We start from the raw sequence: 27,122 nt of genomic DNA, 5'->3' as shown, positions 1-27,122 counted from the left end.
TCTACATTCAAAGAAATACAGTCCTAACCTGTTCAATCTTTCCTTATAACTCAGGTCCTCTAGACTTGGTAACATCCTTTTAAATTTTCTCTGTACTCTTTCAATGTTAGTTACACATCCTTCCTGCAGGTAGATGGCCAAAACTGCACACACTACTCCAAAATAGGCCTCTCTAACATCTTACACAACTTAAACATAACAATACTCAATACTTTAATTTATAAAGGCTAATGTGCCAAAAGCTTTCTGTACAACCCTATCAAGTCAAGTCAATTCACTTTTTATTGTCATTTCGACCATAAACTGCTGGTACAGTACACAGTAAAAATGAAACGATGTTTCTCCAGGACCATGGTGCTACATGAAACAATACAAAACTACACTAGACTAAGTGAGACAACACAAGGCTACACTAGACTATGTAAGACAACACAAAAACTACACTAGACTACAGACCTACACAGGATTACATAATGTGCACAAAACAGTGCAGAGCACTGCAATAAATAATAAACAAGACAATAGGCACAGTAGAGGACAAATTACAATATAATAATAAATGATGTAGATGTCAGTCTAGTCTCTGGGTATTGAGGAGTCTGATGGCTTGGGGAAGAAACTGTTGCACAGTCTGGTCGTGACAGCCTGAATGCTTCGGTACCTTCTGCCAGATGGCAGGAGGGAAAAGAGTTTGTATGAGGGGTGCGAGGGGTCCTTCACAATGCTGTTGGCTTTACGGGTGCAGCGTGTAGTGTAAGTGTCTCTAATGGCAGGAAGAGAGACCCCGATGGTCTTCTCAGCTGACCTCACTATCCGCTGCAGGGTCTTGCGATCCGAGATGGAGCAATTCCTGAACCAGGCCGTGATGCAGCTGCTCAGGATGTTCTCGATACATCCTCTAGAGAATGTAGTGAGGATGGGCGGGTGGGGGGGGGGTGGTGTAATGGACCTTTCTCAGCCTTCGCAGAAAGTAGAGACGCTGCTGTGCTTTCTTGGCTATGGAGCTGGTATCTGCCTATGGTACCACTTTCAATGAATTATGGACCTGTATTCCCAGATCACTTTGCTTTAACACACTCCTCAGTGCCCTACCATTCACTGTGTAAGACCTAGCCTTGTTGGTCCTTCCAAAGTGCAAAACCTCCCATTGCCTGCATTAAATTCCATCTGCTATTTTTCAGCCCTCCGTCACCTTCCTTGAATCCTCTATCTATTTTGAGTGTCTCAGCAGACTCTTTAGCCTATGATGTCTGTAAACTAAAGCTCTTCAGCCTGTATGTCATCCATATCCTCCGTTTCCCTGCATATTCATGTGTCTAAGAACCTCTTAAATACCGCTATTATTTCTGATCCCACTACAGCTCCCAGCAGCCCGTTCCAAGCACCCACCGCTCTCTGTGGGTAAAAAAAAATACAATTTTCCCCATAGCTCACCTTTGAACATTCCCCCTCTCACATGAAAGCTATGCTGTCCAGTATTGAACAGTTCTACCCTGGGGAGAAAAGATTCTGGCTGTCTAGTCTATCTCATGATAATGTTGCTAATGGATGTTTCTCTTGTGAAAGCTGCTTATACACTCTAGTTCCCCTATTTCATTTTATTCTTGTGTTCTAACAATACATCAAAGCATGCATACATGGTCAAGAGGTTCAGTTGTTGTTCAGACCAAACATCAGAGTGAGGAAGAAATGCGATCTAAGTGACTTTGACCATTAAATGATTGTTGGTACCAGATGGGGTGTTGGTACCAGTATCTCAGAAAGTGCTGGTCTCCTGAGATTTTCATACACAGCAGTCCTTAGAGTTTACAGAGGATGGTGTGAAAAGCAGACAAATCATCTGGTGAGTGGCAGTTGTGTGAGAGAAAGCACTTTGCTAGTGAGAGATGTCAGAGGAGAATGGCCAGACTGTTTCAAGCTGACAGGAAGGGTACAGTAACACAAACATCCATGCAGTACATTTGAGGTGTGCAGAAGAGCACCTCTGCATAGCACATCAAACTTTGAAGTGGATGGGCTACAGCAACAGAAGATCACCTGCATGGCTGCTTTATTAGGTACAGACGGTACATAATAACATGACCCCTGAGTGTGGGTGTGATAAATCACTCTGAATCTGAATTGAGAAAGGAATTGCACACATTTGGGGACAAAAAGATGTCTTAGGGACCTGCACTAGGACCCCATGGTTCCAGAATTCCGAATAAAGCAGCTAAAGGAGCCAAGAGCCATGTTTGCTGACAGCAGTCAGGGAGATCACACAGTAACAGTGCAGCTGGGAGCAGAAAGCTTGTGAAATAGGTAGTGAGAGAAAAAAAATCCCCAGCCCGTGGAGATCAGTTGGAAGCATGTGGGCCACATTTGCTGAACAGTGTTAAACACACTATAAACCATACTGGATTGATCACAAGGACTTGCCAAGTGCTCTTGTGGCCAATTGATGACTCAGTGAATTGAATGGACACAGAGAGCCCTTCCTTAATTTGTGGGCTTTCAAGTGTGCATGTTTTTGTCTTGGCTGTCCTGGTTCGTCACTCCCATACTAAGTAGCCCAGTGTGTACCATTACTAACATAACTCAGTAAAATCATTTAATCATACTGCTCCACGCATATGCAACCCATTATTAACCAGCTATTGCCCGCAATCATTACCGAGTCTCTCATGATACTGAGGAAGGTTCTTTTGAAGAGAATACAGAACTGAGTCAGGCAACTAGCTGAGAAACTGTGGCAGCCTTCCGATGGCGAAGGATCCTGGAAAAGATGAAGACAATGTCAGCAAGCTGTATGAAGGAACTCCTGCCCATCCCAGGATCGGAAACAGGTTGCCTGGCCGTGGCCAAGGAGCAGGCAGTTAGCATAACACTTCACAGCGACAACTAACTGAGACTAATTTGCACAAGTGTCTGTAAGGAGTTCGTACATTCTCCCCGTGACCGCGTAGGTTTCCCCTGGGTGCTCCAGTTTCCACCCACATTCCAAAGACATGCGGGTTAGGTTTAGTGAATTGTGGACATGCTATGTTGGTGATGAAAATATGGCAACACTTGCTACATTTGTCCCCAGTACATCCTTGCACTGTGTTGGTCTTTGATGCAAATTACACATCTCGATATACGTGCAACAAATAAAGCTAATCTTTAAAACTAGACCATATTCAGTTTTTCTATATCTCCTTAGAACACAATTGTAAGATAGTTGTCTCAGTAAGTTGATTTTGGCTTATTGACCAGTTCCATTCTCCCACTTACAGGATATCCTTTTAGAATGAAGATGAGGAGGAATCTCTTTAGCCAGAGAGTGGTGAAGCTGTGGAATTCATTGCCATAAGTAGCTGTGCAGGCCAAGTCATTGGGTATATTTATGGCAGAGATTGACAGGTTTTTGATTAGTCAGAGCATAAAGGGTCTCCTTAATCTCACTGATGGCGCAGCCTCTACCACCACCCCACCCACGACTCTGTGTAAAACAAAACTACCTCTGACGTCTCCAGACACATTATAGTTATGTCCCCTGGGTATAATCTTAAAGTTACTCCCTGCACCCGAGAGAAACCCACTCAGTCACAGGGAGAATGTTTGTGTAAACTCTGCAAGACACAGCAATGGACATCAGGATTGAAACTGGGTTACAGGAGCTCTGAGGGGCATCGGTGGAACCCTATATGGTGTCATCTTGTGATGTATTCCATTAGTTTCCATGTTCACGCCCTGTCCTGCTTCAGGCCGGCACTCACTGAAGGCGTCAGTTTTCAGAACGTGGTTTGGTGCAATACACAAAAACTACAGCAAACTGTTAAGACAGCAGAAACAGCCATTGGCTGCAGTCACAGAACGTGTATGTGTCCAGGACAAAGATTCAGGCAGGAAAAATCACTGCCGACACTACCCACCCTGCATCCCGCCTCTTACAGAAGCTCCATTCTGAAAAGTGCAATAGGGCTATTAAAACAAAAGCTACATGCCATCTTGAAAGTTTCTTTCTCCAGATGTTAATCCGATCAACCATTCTAATTAGCCTCACACCCCTCTCTATCGATTACTTCAGCCACTACACTGCACTGTAAACACCTTAATCCACATTTGTAATGCTGTTTACATTGTAAATACATGATGGTATTTATGTATTCATGCACGTTTTATTCCTTGTCAGTACTATGTCTGTCTATCTAGGTACCATATCCAATGCAGACTTTGGTAACCATGGTTTTCCACATAGATCTATCCTTCATTTTTTGGATGACTTCCATTTCCTCGATGTGTAGCCACCTGGCTAGGCTTTTGATGTACATAAACTAAGGTCTTCCTCTAGGTTTGCTCCCCTCCATCTTTCCAGAGAGTATGAGTTTTTCTAGTCCATCTTTCCGCATGATGTGTCCTAGGAATCTGAGTTGTCTTTCTCTTATTGTTGGTATGAGTGATCGAACTGCTTGAGCTCTTCTGAGAACCTTTTCATTTGATGTATGTGTGGTCCATGATATTTTTAACATTCTCCTGTAGAACCATAATTCAGCTGCTTCTAGTCTCTTTTCCATTGCTGGGGAAATGGTCCAGCATTCACTTCCATAAGTCAGGATAGAATAAATGTAGCACTGCAGTATTCTGTTTTTAGTGTACGTGCTCTATCAGTACTATAACCTCCAAATTTACTTTTTATTCAAGATTGTTTAGTGGGATTTTCACGCACAACAGTCTATAGAGCTTACAAAGAAATGTGTGAAAAAATTTTTAAAAAACATGCATTGAGTGGCAGATCTATGGAGGAAAATGCCTTGTTAATGAGAGAGGTCAGAGGAGAATAGCCAAACTGTTTCAAGGCAAAAGTAATTCAAATAACCACACGTTACAACATGGGTGTGCAAAAGAGCATCTCTGAAGGTACAATACATTTAGCCTTGAAGTGTATGGGCTACAACAGCAGAGGACGGTCACTGAGTGTAAGAGGTATGAAGTCAAGCTCCATTACTGATTATTTTCACAATAAATAGCTGCCCAGAAATTAGATTCAACCTGGTTTTAGTGGACTTAAAGGGTAGTGCATTTCGTCCTAATGCTGAGGTTCGGCTCCCTCTCACTCTCTTCAATCTACATTTCATGGTGGAGCAGCCAATGTAATTAAATACCCCAACCCACAGGACATTCTCCATTCTCTCCCCTCCCATCAGGCAGGAGATACAACAGCCTGAGAGCATGTACCACTGCGATCGAGGACAGCTTCTTATTTATTTATTTACTGCTTGTTATGAGCTGGTATTTAGGGTGGCAACGAAGGTCCTCCATCTCCGTCTGTATAGAAGGATTCTTCATTGTGCTGTTTCCTAACAATTGTTTTTTGACCAGTCAGGGTTGTTAGCCCTGAGCTGAACCCCTGAACCTGGAGGACCGGTGGACCACTCTTAGTCTGACCTCTACCCTTTGACCTGGTTGGCATGGGTGACCCTACCAAGACCCAAAACACAAGGCCCTGACTCCAGCCAACATAGCTCTTTGGGTCATTGAGGCACGCAAGCCTCACAAGGTTGTGGTCCTCTTGGAAAAAGGACAGCTTCTATTGCACTGTTATTTTTACTGAATGGTCCCTAGTATGATAAGATTAAAGATAAGTCTTATTTGTCACATGTACACAGAACTATGCAGTAAAATGCATCATTTGCATCACATCAAATCAATGAGGACTGAGCTGGCAATCCACAAGTATCGCCGTGCTTCCAGCCAACACTGCATGCCCATAACTTACTAAATTTAACAGATGTCTATGGAATATAGGAAGAAGCTCAAGAATTCAGAGGTATCCCTTGGAACCACAAGGAGAACATACAACCCCCTTACAGACTGCGGCAGGAATTGAACTCTGATCTTTTGATCACTTGTGCTGTGAGGCGTTACAATAACCGCTATGCTCCCATGTCGCAGCTCACTATGATGGGACCAGCCTACCTCAATGGACGGCCGGTGCCAGAGTATGTGGTTCAGCTCCTTATCTTCGCTTCCTCGAGCCTTGCTGTCACCATCGCACAGCCCATCCTGCACGGCTTTCACCAGTCTGGGGTTCTGATCTCCATGCTCGCCAGATGCAATCTCCATCACTGCAGAAGCAAGGATGATGCATTAGGCTGGATGCCAGGTCACCTCACACGAGGGAGGCAGTTGCTGCAGATGCAGATGCAGCACTTTATCAGGAAAAATACATGGTAGGTTATCTTTAATAAAGATGATTTACTCGGACCGTGTGGGGCCACACTTGAAAGAGCACTGATCTCCAAGAAAAGGAGAAGGATGTTACAGAGGGAATACAAACTAGTTTCCAAGATGGTAGGTCTGTCACAGAAGGAAAACTTGAGTATGGAAGACCCCTAGTATCTCAAGTTTAGAAGATTCAAAGTCAAAGTGAAATTTATTATGCTATGCACAGGTGTAATTTTAAGGTGACTGCAGGAAAGTATAGGGCTGATGTCAAAGGTAAAGATTTTTACACAGAGTGTTGGATGTGTGGATTGCCCTGCCAGGGGTGGCGCTAGAGCGAAGTACATGAGAGAGATTGAAGAAACTCTTAGATACTCACGTGGATGGTACAATATTGGAGGGCTATGCAGGAGGGAGGAGTTAAATTGACCTTTCTTGTCTCCCTTTCTCTTTACCATTTACACCTTGGACTTCAACTACTGCACAGAGTCTTGTCATCTTCAGAAGTTTTCGGATGACTCTGCCATAGTTGGATGCATCAGCAAGGGAGATGAGTCTGAGTACAGGGCTACGGTAGGAAACTTTGTCACATGGTGTGAGCAGAATTATCTGCAGCTTAATGTGAAAAAGACTAAGGAGCTGGTGGTAGACCTGAGGAGAGCTAAGGTACTGGCGACCCCTGTTTCCATCCAGGGGGTCAGTGTGGACATGGTGGAGGATTACAAATACCTGGGGATACGAATTGACAATAAACTGGACTGATCAAAGAACACTGAGGCTGTCTACAAGAAGGGTCAGAGCCGTCTCTATTTCCTGAGGAGACTGAGGTCCTTTAACATCTGCCAGACGATGCTGAGGATGTTCTACGAGTCTGTGGTGGCCAGTGCAATCATGGTTGCTGTTGTGTGCTGGGGCAGCAGGCTGAGGGTAGCAGACACCAACAGAATCAACAAACTCATTCGTAAGGCCAGTGATATTCTGGGGATGGAACTGGACTCTCTGACGGTGGTGTCTGAAAAGAGGATGCTGTCCAAGTTGCATGCCATCTTGGACAATGTCTCCCATCCACTACATAATGGACTGTTTGGGCACAGGAGTACATTCAGCCAGAGACTCATTCCACTGAGATGCAACACAGAGCGTCATAGGAAGTCATTCCTGCCTGTGGCCATCAAACTTTACAACTCCTCTCTTGGAGGGTCAGACACCCTGAGCCAATAGGCTGGTCCTGGACTTATTTCCCGGCATAATTTACATATTACTATTTAACTATTTATGGTTTTATTACTATTTAATTATTTATGGTGCAACTGTAACGAAAACCAATTTCCCCCAGGATCAATAAAGTATGACTATGACTATGACTAAGAGTAGGTTGTAAGGTCAGCACATGATGAACCGAAGGGCCTGTACTATGCTACATTCTGTGTAATGAAACATGTACTTGTAGTAGCACCACACGCACATAGCTTTCTGTACACAGCACTCACAAGAAAATACATTCACAACATAAATCATGAGAGGCGTAGATAGGCTAGAAACATCCAGAATCTTGTTCTGACAGTAGAAATATTGAATACTAGAGGGCACAAATTTTAACAAGAGAGGGGGAAAGTTTATAGGAGAGGTGTGGGGCATTTTGGTTTTTTTTATGCACAGAGGGGTGGATGCAAAGACAAGCTGCCAGGGGCAGTAGTAGCCGCAGGTATCTATTTATTTAGGTACTATTTATTCCATTTACGTCTCTTAATCTCTAACTTTATTGCTTCTTGATTGTACATAATTCTTTATTTTAATAATTGTTCAATGTTTTTATTTTCCTTGCATGGCACGCCATGACCAAACACCACTGAAAATTTCTAATACATATACCGCACTGTGCAAAAGTCTTTGGCACATACAAGAATATAGCTAGAGTGCCTAAGACTTTTGCACAATACTGTAGTAGAAAAAAAACTTCATGACATATGTGAGTGATGATGAACCCGATTCTGATCTGGGTCTCCATTGAGGACTGAGCGTGGGAAGGGGGCAGGGAGTGGGGAATCATGGCTGGGAAAAGGGGAAGGAAGCAGGAAACACCAGAGGGACATTCTGTAATGATCAATAAACCAGTTGTTTGGAATCAAATGACCTTGCCTGGTGTCTCAGGGCTGGGTGTGTCTGTGCCCATGCCACCCCCACCCGCCCCGGCACTCCTTCTCTGCCACCTGTCCCACACCCCTCCCGTGGCGCTCCACCCTCACCATTCCCAACATTCTTTGCTTACCCCAGATTTACAAACTCGCTCTCTCCTCCACATTCACAAATACAATACTGTGCAAAAGCCTTTGGCACTCTAGTCTTTGGCACAGAAGGAGTCCCGGGGTGGGGAATGGCATGGGCACAGACACACCCAATACAGAAACACCAGGCAAGGTCATTTGATTCCAAACAATTGGTTTATTGATCATTACAGAATGTCTCTCTGGTGCTTCCCACTTCCTCCCCTCTCCTTCCCCTTTTCCCAACTATGATTTCCCCCTCCCTGCCCCCTTCCCACTCTCGGTCCACAGTATTATGACAGTACTGTGCAAAAGTCTAAGGCACCCTAGCTATATTCAAGTAACACACACAAAATACTGGAGGAACCCAGCAGGCCGGGCAGCATCTATGGAAAGAAGTACAGTCAACGTTTCGGACTGAAACCCTTCCGCAGGACTCATGCCTGGCCTGCTGAGTTCCTCCAGCATTTTGTGTGCGTTGCTCAGATTTCCAGCATCTGCAGGTTTTCTCTTGCTTCTAGCTATCATTTGTGTATGTACTAAAGAGTTTTGCACAGTATTGTATATATTGTTCTGGCATGTCGGTCATGGCATGCCATGCAAGAAAAACAACACTGAATAGTTATTAAGATAAAGAATTATATACGATAAAGAAGTAATAAAGTTAGAGGGTAAAAGATGTATATGGAATAAATTGTACATAAATAAATAGATATCTGTTTCTGCTACTGCCCCCGGCAGCTCATTCATGCATCCACATATATATGTGTTTAAGTACTGCAAATGTACACAACAAATAAAGTTGACACTTGATAAACGATAGTGGTGATAAGCTTTTAGACAGACACACGAATATGCAGGGATGACAGGATATGGATCATGTCCAGGCAGGAGAGGTTTAGTTTAATCGGGCATCACGCTCAGCATAAACCTCGCAGGATGAAGGGCCTTCTCCTCTACTGCTCTAGATTGTATCATCAAAATGTAACAGCATTAAGAAAATAAATAGAGGGATTGGGAAAGAAGATGTAGGAAAAATGTTTCCCATGTCTAACCCAGGACTAGAGGGTTTGTGTTAAAGGGAAAGATAGGGCAAGATAGGACTTTAATGCTTGGCATGTAGGAGGCCAAGGGGTGACCTTATACAAACTTCTATAGATGTGTGGAGGAGAATGTACTGACTGGCTGCATCATGAACTGGTATGGAAACACCAATGCCTTTAAGCAGCAAGTCCTACAAAAGGTAGTGGATTTCTGCCCAGTACATCACAGCTAAAACCCTCCTAACTATTGAGCACATCATAAGTAATGCTATCATAGGAAAGCAGCAACCATCATCAAAGATCCTCACCACCCAGTTCATGCTCTTTTCTTGCTGCTGCCATCAGGTAGAAGGTACAAGAGTCTCAGGACTCACACAACCAGGTTCAAGAATAGTAAGTAGCCTCACTCATCAGGGTCTTGAACAAAAGGGGACAGCTACACTCACTTACCCATCCATTAAGATGTTCCCACAACCAATGATCTCACTTTAAGAATTTAAAAACGCAAACAACAGGAAGGGTCTCGGCCTGAAACGTCGACTGCACCTCTTCCTAGAGATGCTGCCTGGCCTGCTGCGTTCACCAGCAACTTTTATGTGTGTCACTTTAAGAATTCTTTATTTTGTTATTTCATGTTCACATTATTTATTGTTATTTATTTATATTTGCATTTGCACAGTTTGTTGTCTTCTGCTCTCTGGTTGAACTTTCATTGATTCTGTTAAAGTTACTACTGTACAGATTTGCTGAGTATTCCTGCAACAAAACAAATCGTAGGGTTGGTTGTATGTGGTAATATGCATGCACTCTAATAATAAAATTTACCTTGAATTTTAATATCATGAGGGCTATAGATAAGGTGACCACAGATGGTCTTTTTCTCCAGGAAAAGGCAACTAAAAACCAGAGGGCATCGATTTAGGGTGAGAGGGGCCACACTCACACAGAGGGCATTCGGCATATGGAATAAGCTGCCAGAGAAGATGATTAAGGCAGGTACATTAACAACATTTAAAAGACACATGAACAGACACAAGCATGGGGAAGATATAGAGCAGGAATTCCCAACCAGGGGTCCATGGACCCCTCAGTTAATGGTAGGGGTCTATCACATAAAAAAGGTTGGAAACCCCTGCTTTAGAGGGACGTGGGCCAAATGCAAGCAAATGGGACTAGCGACAATAGGCACCTTGGTCAGTATAGATGAGATGGGCCGATCGGCCTGTTTCCATACTGTATTACTCTATGGTTGGGCACCCATTAGCCAGTGGGTTCACGCCACACTCCGAAAGAACTGAGCACAATAGCCCATGGAGATGCTGCAGTTCAGCACCCAGGGAATGCTGTACCAGAAGTCTCACCAATGTCTCACCCATTCTCTCAGGGGTACACCACGTGGTTCACGGCAAAATATCACCCACCGCTCGCAGCATCAGTTCTTACCGAAGTCGGCAGGGTTGTGGTAGGTGGGACAGTGGAGGCCAATCGCTTTGAGATATGGAACGAGACTGCAGACATTTCCACGGTAAATGCACTGCCCCTGGCTCAGGACGTACAGCTGCACGAAAAGGAAAGAACAATATACAGATTAATGGCAGTTCACCCCCTTCACAGCCCCACTCACCCTGCTGAGACTCTGTACTAAGAGCTGGGTGTTGCACCGAAGAGATCAACCTGTTGTGTTTCGCCTGGCTCCACCCATTTGTGGTGGGTTTGAAACCATATTGCTCCTTTCACTTCAAATAACCCACTGACATCTAATCGTTAGTGAACCAAAGTACTCCTCTCCTGCCTTTCTCAGTCGATCCTCAAACTCGTTCGTAAAAAATTTTGAGGTAGAGCTGGAAGGACAGTCGGACAAACACGAGCATACTGGAGGGGGCAAATATGAAGTGTGGTCTGACCAATGTCTTATAAACCCTCACCCTTGCTTTTATATTGAAATCCTCTCGAAATGAATGTTAACATTGTATTTGCCTTCTTTACCACAGACTCAACCTGCAAGTTAACCTTTACGAAATTCTGGAGGAAGATTCCCAAGTCCTTTTGAATCTCTGATTTTGAAACATTTTCCCCTTTCAGAAAACAGTCCACACCTTAATTCCTTTTTCCAAAGTGTATTACCATACATATCCCTACTGTACATTCCATCTGCCACGTCCTCGCCCATACCCCCATTCTGACTAGGTCTTCCTGCAAACACCATGCTTCCTTCCCTCCCCACATCTTCGTATCATTCGAAAACTTAGCCACAAAGCCAGCAATTCCTTCATCCAAGTCATTCACGTAATATGGCAGCTCACCAGAAAAGGCCACTGGTTTTTCTCCTGCCAGTCAGCCAATCTGTGTCAGACTTCTGTCAAATCAATGTCACCCAGGATACCAACCTTTCTACCAGTGGGAAGCATTCTCTCCCTCTGCTCTCTCCAGAGATGGACAGACATCTTTAATCTTTAAAGGAATCCTTGCTGGCATCCTTTGCCTTTCTCTGGATGAGTGGCTCTCACACACAAACACTGGTGAAGGGCAATGGGAAACAGCTGAGCTTGGATCATCAGCTGGAGGAGAAGCACCTGCTGACCCACCTTGTCCCTCCGCGACTCCCTGGTCCACACGTCCCTCCCCACGGATCTCCCACCCGGCACTTATCCTTGTAAGCGGAAGTCCTACACCTGTCCCTACACCTCCTCTCTTGCCACCATTCAGGGCCCCAAACAGTCCTTCCAAGTGAGGCAACACTTCACTTGTGAGTCCGTTGGGGTCATCTATTGCATCCGGTGCTCCCGGTGCGGCCTCCTCTACATCGATGAGGCCCGACGCAGATTGGGGGACCGCTTCGTCGACCACCTCCGCTCCGTCCGCCACAACAGACAGGATCTCCCAGTAGCCACCCACTTCAACTCTGCTTCCCACTCCCATTCAGGTATGTCCATACATGGCCTCCTCTACTGCCATGATGAGGCTAAACTCAGGTTGGAGGAGTAACACCTCATATACCGTCTAGGTAGTCTCCAGCCCCTTGGTATGAACATAGAATTCTCCAACTTCCGGTAATTCCCTCCCCCTCCCTTCCTCTATCCCTATGTCACTCTGCCCCCTCCCCCAGCTGCCTATCACCTCCCTCATGGTTCTGCCTCCTTCTACTACCCATTGTGTTTTCCCCTATTCCTTCTTCACCTTTCCTGCCCGTCCCCTCCCTGCCTCCCCTCCCCCACCCCTTTATCTTTCCCCTTACTGGTTTTTCACCTGGAACCTACCAGCCTTCTCCTTTCCACCCTCCCCCCACTTTCTTTATAGGGCCTCTGCCCCTTCTCTCTTCAGTCCTGACGAAGGGTTCCGGCCCGAAACGTTGACTGATCGTTTCCACGGATGCTGCCTGATCTGCTGAGTTCCTCCAGCATGTTGTGAGTATTGCTTTGACCCCAGCATCTACAGATTATCTTGTGTTTGTGACCTACCTTGTCAAACAGCTCGAAGAGTTTAGCGCTGGGCTGGTGAATGGTACAGATTACGGTCCTCCCACCCTGGGCCAGCGATTTCATCTGGGAAAGAACCTGGAAACATGAGGAACTGTCCAGGCCACTGCAACCAAACAAATGGATGGTGAAATTAGTCCTGTCAAAAACGCAAGCAATAAGAGCAGTTGACCAGGCAGCCCATCGAACTTGCTCGCCCATCTAACACCATAAGACATCGGAGCAGAATTTGGCCACTCAGTCCATTGAGTCTGCTTTGCCATTGCATCATGGCTGATTTATTATCCCTCTCAACCTCATTCTCCTGCCTTCTCCTCATAACATTAGACACCCTTATTAATCAACAAACTATCAATCTCCACATTGAAAATAACTTTGTCTCCACAGCCACCTGTGGCATTGAATTCTACAGATTCATCACTCTTTGGCTAAAGAAATTCCTCTGTTCTAAAGGGTCATTTTAATATTCTGAGGCCCTTTTACTGGAAATTATCTCCAGGTTCGCTCTATCTAGGCCTTTCAATGTTTGATAGGTTTCAATGAGATTTCTCCCTCATTCTTCTAAACTCCAGCGGGTACAGGCCCAGAGCCATCAAACACTCCTCATACATTGATACTTCCATTCTCGTAAACTTCCTCTGGACCCTCTCCAGAGCCAGCACATCTTTTCTTAGATGTGGGACCCAAAACTGCTCACAATATGCCAAATGCAGTCTGACCAATGGCTTATAAAGCCTCACTTTCATTGTTCTGATTTCTCAACTCCACCTTCTTGTGGAAGAACCTAGACACAGGGGTCACATACGGACTCTTCCGGCAAGATGGCGGTGTGACTGGTCGCACCATGGTGCTACCGTTCTACTGAAACGTAAGTCTACTGTTTGCAAGATCCTGCTATACGTTAAGAACTCAAAGGACGGCAGGTCTACACCATCAGCGAGTTGCTTGCTGGCCGAGATAATGAAGGAGCTGCGCAACGTGCTGTGTCCTGAATCGATGGAGGCCTGCAGTGGTTGCACAGCCTCTTTGGGCATCGCTAATCTGGCATGCCACAAGTTCGATTCGCTGACTTATTGGATAAGAGCAGGGGTAGATGGAGGGGCCTAGTCCTTGGTCGTAGCAAGGACTAGGCCTGAAGCCATGGTGTTGCCTGCTTTGTAGCCGCCTGGAGAGTGGGGACGAAGCTGTTATGCTTCACCCAGAGCAGAGCTACCCTCCAGGGGTTCCGCTCGGCCAAAGACAAGCGCTGTTGTGGCCGACTGCAGATGTTTAGATGGCACTCAGTGGACTTGGGCCTCAAGCTGTGGAGTTGCTTGCTTTCCAGCTGCTGGGGGAGAGGCAGCCAAGTCATCGCGCTCTACTGGGGGCAGCCTAGTGCAGTTGTGGCAACTGATGATTTAACAATGGACTGAGGGGTTTGTACTGTATACATATATGTTTGTCAGGCTGTGTTTTTACTAATATTCTATGTGCTTGTATATGCAAGACTGGGTCTCAAAGCCACGGATTCGCTAAGCAGGAGTCGGGCATCCGGACAAGGTCTGGGCCTCAAAGCCACGGATTCGCTAAGCAGCAGTCAGGCACCAGGATAAGGACTGGGCCTCAAAGCCATGGTGTCACATAGCGGGTGTTGGGGGCCCAGTCGATAGATGATATCAGTGGGCTGGGGGTGTCTCGTCACTTCAACCCCATAGTAACACTGTCTTGTTTGGCTGTATTCATCAGTTATCATGTATGGTTAAATTTCAATTAAACTTGAATTGAATTGAATACTCAAGAGATTCTGCAGATGCTAGAAATCTTGAGCAACACACACACAAAATGCCAGAGGAACTCTGCAGGTCAGGTAGCATCTATGCAGGGGAATAAGCAGTTGATGTTTCAGGTGGAATCACTATTTCAGAAACAAGGCGTATGCCATTAAGTCAGAGATGAGAATGGAGCTGTTATCACAGATGAGCCTTTAGAATTCTCTTCCTCAAAGCAAAGATTTTGATGTCTTGTTAAGACAGAGAAAGATGTTCTACAGGGTGATAGGGGAAAGGTTTAAAGGCGTATTTAAAAAGGTGTATCAAAAGGAACATGAAAGGTTTCGAGGGACTGGGGTTAAGTGAAGAGCAAAACCTACCTGGTGGGCTCATCAAAAAACATCACCGGAGGGTTGTTCACCAGCTCAAGGGCGATGGCGAGACGCTTGCGCTGGCCTCCGGAAAGACTACCTGTCCGAATATTGGCACACTCCAGCAGTCCAAGAGCAGTGAGAATCTCCTTCACCTGTCAAGATGTGAGATCATAAGGTCATATTGGAAGGGCTTTTGGCATCGCATCCCCGTGACTTGTGATATGCACCACCTGCTCATACAACCATCCATTACCTGCTCCCATGGCTTCACATGAACCTGATTGGGTGGGAGGGGACGTGCTAAGCAGGTGCTACACCTTGCCCAAGGGTGACTTACAGGCTGCCAGAGGGAAGGAGTGTCTTACATCTCTTTTGGTAGAGGTGTATCTCCAGCCCACCACCCAAAGACAACAGTAACACATACAAAATGCTGGAGCAACTCAGCAGGTCAGGCAGCATTGATGGAGAGAAATTAACAATTGATGTTTCAAGCCAAGAACCTTTATCAGAAACGATCCAGACCAGGTGAACTTCTGGTCAAGATGGCGCCTGGGTACAAAGCTCCTTTGGTTGACATCTTCTGGATAGATCATGAAACCATATATTTCACTTTTTTAATGTCTTTTTTATTTGCTTTTTGTCTTGAATGTGATTCTGGAACAGCTGAAGCCTGTAATTTGTAGTTTGGAGATCATATGTGTGCTTCAGTGATCTGCCATCTCTAAGAGGATCCGGGGAGGCAGAGGCAGTATACACAAACCACATGGCGAGAAGGCTGCAGGATGGGGCGCAGGCCGATGTTTGACTCCACTTTGCCGATTAAAGGTTCCATGAGGGAGAATGAAACATCGAGGCAAGTACAGAAGATGAACATTGGCTGCCTGCCTTTTGTTCGCTGAGGGATCTATGTGCCATTGGAGAGGAGAAAATGCCTTTTGATTGCTGGGAGATCTCTCTGCTATGGAGAGGACGGACTGCCGTTTGATCACTGGGAGATCACTCTGTTATTGGAGAGGAGAGACTGCCTTTTGATCACTGGGAGAAATCGCTCTGCCTTAGCAGAGATGGTGGGGGAATCGCTCTGCAGCTGGAGAGAGAAAGGCCTGCCACCGTGCCCAGAGATGTGACCCAGGTTTTCTGCATTTTGGATGTGGACTTGGACTATAGACTTTTTTAAAATCAGTTTTATGTTTTTTTTTAATATTCTGTGTTTCTTACCCGATCTTGCTTTTTTTGTGTGTGGAGAGAGGGGTTGGGATTTGGGCGTCGACATGCCTGTTCTGCTTTTGCTCATTTTTTTGTGCTGGGAGGAGGGCTTTGGGGGTTAATGATTGTGCAACCATTCTTTTCTTTCTTGGTTTTGTGGCTATCTGGAGAAGAAGTTACATACTTCTTCAGAGTTGTATGATAATAAATGAAACTTTGAACTTTTAATCCACTTCTTGTTCAATGTTCAAAAGTTCAAAGTTCTAAGTGGAGTTATTATCAAAGTACATAAATGTTACCAGATACTACCTTGAGATTCTTTTTCCCACAGGCATTTACAGGAAAAAAGAAGAAATACAATAGAATTTTTTGAAAAATGATACATTAATATTGCAGTCAAGAGCAATGTCGCAGCTCTATAAGACACTGGTTCGACCACAGTTGGAATATTGTGTTCAGTTCTGGTCACCTCATAATAGGAAGGATGAGGAAACTTTTGAGAGGGTGCAGAGAAGATTTACCAGAATGATACCTGGATTAGAGAGCATGTCTGATAGGAAAAATAGTTTGATTGAGCTAGGGCTCTTCTCTTTGGAGTGAAGGCAGATTAAGAGATGGCTTGACAGAGGTGTGCAAGATGATAAGAGGCAAACTGTAGATCCAGTGGACACAGCCAGAGACTTTTTTCCAGAGCAGAAATAGCTATTTTGAGGAGAAATAATAATAAAGTTATTGAAAGAAAGTTTTGGGCAGACGTCCATGTTAGTTTTGTTTTGACACAAAGAGTGGTAGGTGCAGGGAATGCGCAGGCAGGGGTGAGTCAGGGCAGATACATCAAGGCCATTTAGGAGGTTCTTAGGCAGGGACATAGATGATAGAAAAATGGAATTCTATGTAGGAGGTAAGGAATACGTTGACCTTGGCACATCATCGTGAGCAAAGGGCATGTACAGTGCTATAGTTTCTAGACTCTGTGTTCCATGTTCTAAACACCAGTGCTCAAAAAGACCAACTGTGCAAATAAAACTATGGTGAGAAGATGAGTTGTAAAGGGTCCTTGAAAGTGGGTCTGTAGGTTGTAGAATCAGTTCAGAGTTGTGATGAGTAAGGTTATCCAGGCCAATTCAGGATCTTGATGGTTATAATGTATTAACCTAGATAATGCAGGGAAGAGAGAGGAGAAACAGGTCAAGCCCAAGACAGGACTCACCATTTCTCTCCGGCCTTCGTCTTTCTCCTGGAGTTTTAGGTTTGCTGAGACCTGAAATACAACAAACACTGAGTTACAAAGAGGCTCAGGTATCAGCTACGATTTTCATTCCACTCCCCATTCCAATTCCGACATCCCTCTACTGCCACAATGAGGACATACTTAGGTTGGAGGAGCAACACCTCATATTCCATCTGGGAAGACTCCAACCTGATAGAATGAACATTGATTTCTCCAATTTAGTAATTTTATCCCTATCACCCCTCCCCCACTCTCTTTTTCCATTCCCCATTCTGGCTTCCCTCTTACCCCTGCTCTTCTTCTCACTTGCCTATCACCTCACTCTGGCTCCCCTCCTCCTTCCATTTCTCTCAAGGTCCACTGTCCTCTAACAGATTCCTTCTTCTCCAACCCTTTACTTTACCCACCCATCACCTCCCAGCTTTGTACTTCATTCTCCCCTCCTCACACGCCTACCTCTCCCTCACCTGGTCTCACCTATTACCTACTAGCTTGTACTCCTTCCACTGTCCCCACATTATTCGAGCTCCTTCCCTCTTCCTTTCCAGTACTGAAGAAGGATCTCTGCCTGAAATATTGTTCGTTTATTCCTTTCCATAGATGTTGCCTGATGTGCTGAGCTCCTCCAGCATTTTGTGTGTGCTACCCTCATGTCAGTTCCTGTGCACAGATCCTACAGCAGCAACTGGAGAGAACAGAAACTTAGCCCAATCTTAGACCGTCTCATTATACAGCATCCCAGCTCAACAATCATCTGCCAAAACCACAGTTACATTAGCACCCTAATACTCTGGATTACTCCTTGTAGCATCACAATGCACCTGACCCTGATCCGGGGCCTAAGCAGGTGCTACACCTTGCCCAAAGGTGAGCTGCAGGCTAGTGGAGGGAAGGAGCGTCTCACACCTCCTTTAAACATAGAAACATAGAAAATAGGTGCAGGAGTAGGCCATTCGGCCCTTCGAGCCTGCACCGCCATTCAGTATGATCATGGCTGATCATCCAACTCAGAACCCCACCCCAGCCTTCCCTCCATACCCCCTGACCCCTGTAGCCACAAGGGCCATATCTAACTCCCTCTTAAACATAGCCAATGAACTGGCCTCAGCAGTTTCCTGTGGCAGAGAATTCCACAGATTCACCACTCTCTGTGTGAAGAAGTTTTTCCTAATCTCGGTCCTAAAAGGCTTCCCCTCTATCCTCAAACTGTGACCCCTCGTTCTGGACTTCCCCAACATCGGGAACAATCTTCCTGCATCTAGCCTGTCCAATCCCTTTAGGATCTTATACGTTTCAATCAGATCCCCCCTCAATCTTCTAAATTCCAACGAGTACAAGCCCAGTTCATCCAGTCTTTCTTCATATGAAAGTCCTGCCATCCCAGGAATCAATCTGGTGAACCTTCTTTGTACTCCCTCTATGGCAAAGATGTCTTTCCTCAGATTAGGGGACCAAAACTGCACACAATACTCCAGGTGTGGTCTCACCAAGGCCTTGTACAACTGCAGTAGTACCTCCCTGCTCCTGTACTCGAATCCTCTCACTATAAATGCCAGCATACCATTCGCCTTTTTCACCGCCTGCTGTACCTGCATGCCCACTTTCAATGACTGGTGTATAATGACACCCAGGTCTCGTTGCACCTCCCCTTTTCCTAATCGGCCACCATTCAGATAATAATCTGTTTTCCTGTTTTTGCCACCAAAGGGGATAACTTCACATTTATCCACATTAAATTGCATCTGCCATGAATTTGCCCACTCACCTGATCTATCCAAGTCACCCTGCATCCTCTTAGCATCCTCCTCACAGCTAACACTGCCGCCCAGCTTCGTGTCATCCGCAAACTTGGAGATGCTGCATTTAATTCCCTCATCCAAGTCATTAATATATATTGTAAACAACTGGGGTCCCAGCACTGAGCCTTGCGGTACCCCACTAGACCCCACTAGTCTCTTTGGTAAAGATGTATCTCTATCCCGCCACCAAATGTTTCAATAAATATGAAATATATAAACTTAAATCTTAAACCTGCTGTCTATTATGTCTCTGAAAGTAATCCTGCGTTTGGTGTCATACAAAGCCCCTAATGGCATCAACCTACCATCATTGCTTCCTGAACAGTGAGATGGGGGAGCAACATGTCATCCTGCATGATGTAACAGGACACTTTGCGGAAGGATCGCAGATCTCGAGGCCGTCCATTAATCAGGACCTGTCCTTTCATTCCTGTCTCTCTAGAATCACAAAAGCAAGGCAGATCAGTAAAGAGAAGTGATGCGGGTTTTCTTAACTCCAAAAAAAAAATGGATTTCCCATGAACTGCTGATGTCCAAAATTTAAAACAAAAACAGAAAATACAGCAAACTTCTAGCATTTCCAGTAAACATTTCTATTAAGATCTGATGTACAAAGGGATCTTTCCTCATAGGACAGTTCTGTGAACATTCTCCAAACCAGCCCTGAGGCACATTACACAACCCCAGATAATTCAGTGCTTATACAGCTTGAGGTGTTGAAGTTCCGAGTTCAATTCCGGCACCCCCTGTAAGGAGTTTGTATGTTCTCCCCGTGACTGTGTAAGTTTCCACTGGGAGCTCGGGTTTCCTTCCACAGACCAAAGATTTGTAGGTTAATAAATCATTGGAAATTGTCCTGCGATTAGGCCAGTGTTAAACCGATGGGTTTTTGGGCAGTGTGGCTCATTGGGCTGGAAGGGCCTCTATCTCTAGATTTAAAAAAATAACTAAAATAAAGCAATTAGAATGCTCTTGGACAAATTGGGAGGCAAATCGAGCAAGGTTAGTCTCCTGTGCACAATATGCATCCACACTGGACTTTCCCATCTGATTCCAAATTGGAATTTACTGTGCTATTGTTAAATGTACAGCTACTAGGAGAAAGTGGGAATATTACAGGCAATTTTGGCCACTGCCAGAACCTGTACCTTTATGAAAGACAGCAGTCCAGGAGGGTCAGAGCTCAAACAGCCAGCCAGTGAGGACTGACTTGATATTCTTCTACCTACAGGAAAGCATGCCAGTGTCCTCACTTTAAAGAAGGTCAAAGAGATTCAGCTTTTCACAAGCATTCTAACAAAACGTCTGCAGATGTACTGTTGAAAGTGTCCTGACTCCCTGCATCATGGCCCAGTATGACAAACCAAATGTGTCAGAACACAAGAAGCTGCAGTGTAGTGGGATTTAATCTCTGCCCTGAAATGGTGGATTTATGGGATCAAGTAGTTCATGTGCCCAGTACAACATGGACACATCCCTCCCCACCATCGGCAGTACCTACTGGGGGCACTGCATCATCCATCATCAAAATCTGGACTATCCCATCTGCTCACTGTTACCACTGGGCAGGAGTAACAAAAGTCTGAAATCCTACACCATCAGGTTCGAAAGTCAAGAGGTTATGTTATAGATAGAAACATAGAAAACATACAGCACAATACAGGCCCTTAGGCCCACAAAGCTGTGCCGAATATGTCCTGTCCTTAGAAGTTACCTAAGGTTACCCATAACCCTCTATTTTTCTAAGCTCCATGTGCCTATCCAGGAGTCTCTTAAAAGACCCTATTGTACCTGCCTCCACCACCGTCGCTGGCAGCCCATTCCATGCACTCCCCACTCTCTGTGTAAAAAACTGATCTCTGACATCTCCTCTGTACCTACTTTATAAAACTCTGTCAGGCCACATCTGGAGCATTGCATACAGTTCTGGTCAGCCCACAGTAGGAAGGATGGTGAGGCTTTGGAGAGGGTGTAGAAGAGGTTTACCAGGATGCTGCCCGGTTTAGAGGGCATGTGCTATCATGACAGGCTGGACAAACTGGAGTTGTTTTCAGGCTGAGGGGAGATTTGATCGAGGTTTATAAAATTATGAGAGGCACAGACAGAGTAGACAGGGAGTACCTTTTTCCCAGGATAGAAGTGTCTCACACCAGAGGGCATGCATTGAAGGTGAGAGGGGACAGGTTCGAAGGGGATGTGAGGGACAAGTTTTTTTATCTGAGTGGTGGATGCTTGGAATGTGCTGCCTGGCTTAGTGGCAGAGGCAAATTCATTAGAGGCCATTAAAAGACATTTAGATAGGCGCATGAATGTGAGGAAGATGGAGGGGTATGCACACTGAGTAGGTAGGATGAATTCATTTTGGGGATTTTTTAATTTACTTTTTAGCTGGTACGGCACAAAATTGTAAGCAGACGGTTCTGTACTGCTCAATATACTATGTTCTAACGGCTATTTCCCTTCAACCATGCAGCTCTTCAACCAGCCTGCACAACTTTAATCCCTAGATTAAAGATTGTGACCACATTGCACTAAAATGGACATTTGTTGTTACAATTATGTCTTTGGTTGTAAAAACTGTGTTTAATTTATATTTCGCTCAGTCTTTCCTTGTGAATGCTGGCTTTCCTTTTATATTTGCACAGTTTGTTGTCTTTTGCACACTGGTTGAAAGTCCAAGTTGGTGCGGTCTTTTATTGATTCTGTTACGGTTATTATTCAACCAGATTTATTGAGAACGCCAGCAAGAAAATGAATTTCAGGGTTGTATGTGATGACTTACGTGTACTTTGATAATAAACTTTGAACTTTACCTGACGCCTTGTGCCAGTGATGCTGCTGAAAATAAGGTTTTCACTGCACCCGAGTATGCATGTACTGTAATTCTGCACATGACAATAAACTCCACTTTGATAATAATGGAGTTTTCTTCGATTGTGTTGTGAAGGGTGGCACGGTAGTGTAGCGGTTGGCACAGTGCTTCACAGTGCCTGGTTACCAACTGGGAGTTTAATTCCTGCATCACCACCTATACACAAGGATGGTGTTCACTGTGTGTGTATATTATGGAGACTATGGTAGCTGTGCTGTTGAGCTGTTCACTGGCCTAGATTCCGCTTACCTGTATCCAGCCAGAATATTCATGAGCGTCGACTTCCCAGCCCCCGAGGGACCCATGATAGCAATAAGCTCTCCACAGCTAAACTTGCCCGAGATGCCCTTCAGTAAAGTCTTGTAACCTTGAAAAGCAGAAACACAGAATGTGAAAGGTAATAAACACAAAAAGAAACTGGTTAAGATGTCCATTTTCAAGGTTATAGATGCCAGAGGTGACATATATAAACGAGCAATCAATGGTAATACCTCCCCTTGTTCTTCAGCTTATACAAGAACAAGATTTTTTCCATTATGTGGAAAATAGATAACTTTCTTAAGAATGTGACTATGAGATCAGATTAGCTTTATTTTCACAAGTATATACAGAATTGTGCAAAAGCCTTAGGCATATACAGTATGCATTGCTAGGGTGCGTAAGACTTTTGCACAGCACTGCATTTGTCAATGTGGAGTGGAGAGCAAGCCTATAAATCTAGCATTAGCAAAGGATCAACACACATAAAAGTTGCTGGTGAACGCAGCAGGCCAGGCAGCATCTCTAGGAAGAGGTGCAGTTGACATTTCAGGCCGAGACCCTTCGTCAGGACTAACTGAACTCTTCCTTCAGTTAGTCCTGACGAAGGGTCTCGGCCTGTAACGTCGACCGCACTTCTTCCTAGAGATGCTGCCTGGCCTGCTGCATTCACCAGCAACTTTTATGTGTGTTGCTTGAATTTCCAGCATCTGCAGAATTCCTGTTATTAGCAAAGGATGTTGGAATGGTGAGGGTGGAGCACCGTGGGAGGGGTGTGGACAGATGGCAGAGAAAGTGTGAAAGGGGCGGGGGGGGTTGACATGGGGGCAGACACACCCAGCTCTGGCACACAAGGGAAGATAATTTAATTCCAAATAATTGGTTTATCAATCATTACAGAATGTCTCTCTGGTGCTTCCCGCTTCCACACCTTTCCCTTCCCCTTTTCCCAACCATGATTCCCCTCTCCCTGCCCCCTTCCCACTCTCATTCCACAATAGAGACCCATATCAGAGTCAGGTTTATCATCACTCACGTAAGTTTTTTTTTGTGGCAGCAGTAGAGTACAAGACATAAAATTACCACACTACTATGCAAAAGGAGTATAAGAAGTGCAAGAAAATACTTAAGAAAGAAATCAGGAAGGCAAAAAGACATGAGGTTGCCTTGGCAGTCAAAGTGAAGCATAATCCAAAGAGCTTTTACAAGTATATTAAGAGCAAAAGGATTGTAAGGGATAAAATTGGTCCTCTTGAAGATCAGAGTGGTCGGCTTTGTGCGGAACCAAAGGAAATGGGGGAGATCTTAAATAGGTTTTTTGCGTCTGTATTTACTAAGGAAGCTGGCATGAAATCTATGGAATTGAGGGAATCAAGTAGTGAGACCATGGAAACTGTACAGATTAAAAAGGAGGAGGTGCTTGCTGTCTTGAGGAAAATTAAAGTGGATAAATCCCCGGGACCTGACAGAGTGTTCCCTCGGACCTTGAAGGAGACCAGTGTTGAAATTGCGGGGGCCCTGGCAGAGATATTTAAAATGTCACTGTCTACGGGTGAAGTGCCGGGGGATTGGAGAATGGGTCATGTTGTTCCGTTGTTTAAAAAAGGATCGAAAAGTAATCCGGGAAATTATAGGCCGGTGAGTTTAACGTCAGAAGTAGGTAAGTTATTGGAGGGAGTACTAAGAGACAGAATCTACAAGCATTTGGATAGACAGGGGCTTATTAGGGAGAGTCAACATGGCTTTGTGCGTGGTAGGTCATGTTTGACCAATCTGTTGGAGTTTTTCGAGGAGGTTACCAGGAAAGTGGATGAAAGGAAGGCAGTGGATATTGTCTACATGGACTTCAGTAAGGCCTTTGACAAGGTCCCGCATGGGAGGCTAGTTAGGAAAATTCAGTCGCTAGGTATACATGGAGAGGTGGTAAATTGGATTAGACATTGGCTCGATGGAAGAAGCCAGAGAGTGGTGGTAGAGAATTGCTTCTCTGAGTGGAGGCCTGTGACTAGTGGTGTGCCACAGGGATCAGTGCTGGGTCCATTGTTATTCGTCATCTATATCAATGATCTGGATGATAATGTGGTAAATTGGATCAGCAAGTTTGCTGATGATACAAAGATTGGAGGTGTAGTAGACAGTGAGGAAGGTTTTCAGAGCCTGCAGAGGGACTTGGACCAGCTGGAAAAATGGGCTGAAAAATGGCAGATGGAGTTTAATACTGACAAGTGTGAGGTATTGCACGTTGGAAGGACAAACTAATGTAGAACATACAGGGTTAATGGTAAGGCACTGGGGAGTGCAGTGGAACAGAGGGATCTGGGAATACAGATACAAAATTCCCTAAAAGTGTCGTCACAGGTAGATAGGGTCGTAAAGAGAGATTTTGGTACATTGGCCTTTATTAATCGAAGTATTGAGTATAACAGCTGGAATGTTATGATGAGGTTGTTTAAGGCATTGGTGAGGCCGAATCTGGAGTATTGTGTTCAGTTTTGGTCACCAAATTACAGGAAGGATATAAATAAGGTTGAAAGAGTGCAGAGAAGGTTTACAAGGATGTTGCCGGGACTTGAGAAACTCAGTTACAGAGAAAGGTTGAATAGGTTAGGAATTTATTCCCTGGAGCGTAGAAGAATGAGGGGAGATTTGATAGAGGTATATAAAATTATGATGGGTATAGATAGAATGAATGCAAGCAGGCTTTTTCCACTGAGGCAAGGGGAGAAAAAAACCAGAGGACATGGGTTAAGGGTGAGGGGGGAAAAGTTTAAAGGGAACATTAGGGGGGGCTTCTTCACACAGAGAGTGGTGGGAGTATGGAATGAGCTGCCAGACGAGGTGGTAAATGCGGGTTCTTTTGTAACATTTAAGAATAAATTGGACAGATACATGGATGGGAGGTGTATGGAGGGATATGGTCCGTGTGCAGGTCAGTGGGACTAGGCAGAAAATGGTTCGGCACAGCCAAGAAGGGCCAAAAGGCCTGTTTCTGTGCTGTCGTTTCTACGGTTTCTATGGTTTCTAAGTCTTAGGCACCCTAGCTATATATGTATATGTGTGTCTAAGGCAGAGTCCTGTACATCATAATATACAGTGAAAAGTGTTGTTTGCATCTCTGAAGATGTCTGAACAGTCTGACGATGTGTGGGGCGTTCTCAAGTATCATCATACTTCTGGCTCACAACTTAACCTGCACATCATTGTGATGTGGGAAGATACCAGAGCATGGCGAAGAACTATCAAATCTTTACTGACATGACCCCTGATGGCTGGCACTTGAAAGCATTGTTCTGACTGCTATGACACCATGCAGACCTTCACCAGTCAAAAAAAACTGAGGAATTCTCAAGATTTTTCATGATCTTATTATCTCCTTGACCAATTTATAGTCAATGACATACTTTTGATGTGTTTTCACTGTTGCAGTATAATCATATAGTGATCATTCGTTTCTTGTGTGCTGTGTCACCTGACATGGGCAATCATGGTCATTCCATGACTGTGATTATTCTTGGCAAGTTTTCTAATAAAGTGGTTTGCTATTGCCTTCTTCTGGCCAGTGTCTTTACAAGATGTGTAATCCCAGCCATTACCAATACTGGCATCAGTGGTCACATAACCAGGACTTGTGATATGCACCAGCTGATCATACGACCATCCACCACCTGCTCCCATGCTTCATGTGACTCTGATCTGGGCTACGATCAAGTGCTACACCTTGCCTAAGGGTGATCTGCAGGCTAGCGGAGGAAAGGAGTGCCTTACACATTCTTTGGTGGAGGCATATCTCCACCCCACCATCATATGACACACACAAAATGCTGGAGGAACTCAACAGATCGGGCAGCATCTATGGGGAGGAATAAACAGTCAATATTTCAGGCTGTTTAATGGAACGTGGGAGGAAACTGGAGTACCTGGAGGAAATCCACATTGTCATGGGGAGGATGTTCAAACTCCTTACAGTGAGCAGCAGGAATTGAACCCTGATCACTGATACTGTTATAATGTAACCCTAATCGCTGCATTATTTTTTGAGTAAATTGACTCCGTTTGATATGCCGGGGATCGGTTTTCTGTAAGTCATGCACTCAGCCTGTACCTTCAAGTTTCTTGGCCTTATCAATTCCCCTAATGTTCTGAAAACTTCCATCGGTTTGCCCTGAAACCTTTACATTCCAAGGAATAAAATATGGATTTTCCTGGACATGGATAATAGACAAATGGAGGGCTACGTTAGATTGATCTTAGAGTAGGTTAAAGATTTGGCACAACATTGGCGGGCTGAAGGGCCTGTACTGTGCTGTAATGTTCTGTGTTCTACATTTTGTTTTGGTAAATGTGAATCTTCCTCTCACTGAAGTCCAAATCAGAAATCATAATCAGGTTTATTATCATAGACAAGTGTCATGAAATTTGTTCCATAGCAGCAGTACAGTATATTACATAAAATTACTCTAAGCTATAATTAAAAAATAAAACTAGTAACAATAATATTGTATTTATTTAGTGTATAAATAGGTTTGGTGAATAGTAATTTGACAGGTTATATCACAGGCTGGAATGCAGAGGATTGCAAGAGGTTACAGATGGTTGTTGACTCAGCCGCTATCTCCATCACGGACACATCGCTCCATACCATCTTCATCTTCAACGGGCAGTGCCTCA

The 27,122-nt window shown here is 44.7% G+C and overlaps 1 protein-coding gene across 3 annotated transcripts in view; it reads right to left on the bottom strand.

The window, feature by feature from the left end:
* Positions 1-27,122, bottom strand: part of abcg1 (ATP-binding cassette, sub-family G (WHITE), member 1) — a 76,990-nt gene that overhangs the window by 17,519 nt on the left and 32,349 nt on the right. For all 3 annotated transcript variants that reach the window (XM_063050275.1, XM_063050276.1, XM_063050277.1), the window contains 8 exons: positions 22,446-22,563; positions 19,630-19,762; positions 17,505-17,555; positions 15,095-15,240; positions 12,949-13,072; positions 10,934-11,048; positions 5,938-6,086; positions 2,654-2,755 (listed from right to left, as the gene is read on the bottom strand). In XM_063050275.1, the coding sequence (XP_062906345.1) occupies positions 2,654-2,755; positions 5,938-6,086; positions 10,934-11,048; positions 12,949-13,072; positions 15,095-15,240; positions 17,505-17,555; positions 19,630-19,762; positions 22,446-22,563 (938 nt within the window). The remainder of the gene's footprint in view (positions 1-2,653; positions 2,756-5,937; positions 6,087-10,933; positions 11,049-12,948; positions 13,073-15,094; positions 15,241-17,504; positions 17,556-19,629; positions 19,763-22,445; positions 22,564-27,122) is intronic.

This window comes from Mobula hypostoma, chromosome 6 (genome assembly GCF_963921235.1).
Source record: "Mobula hypostoma chromosome 6, sMobHyp1.1, whole genome shotgun sequence".
Taxonomy (NCBI): Eukaryota; Metazoa; Chordata; class Chondrichthyes; order Myliobatiformes; family Myliobatidae; genus Mobula; species Mobula hypostoma.
This window is presented reverse-complemented; position numbering and strand designations above follow the sequence as displayed.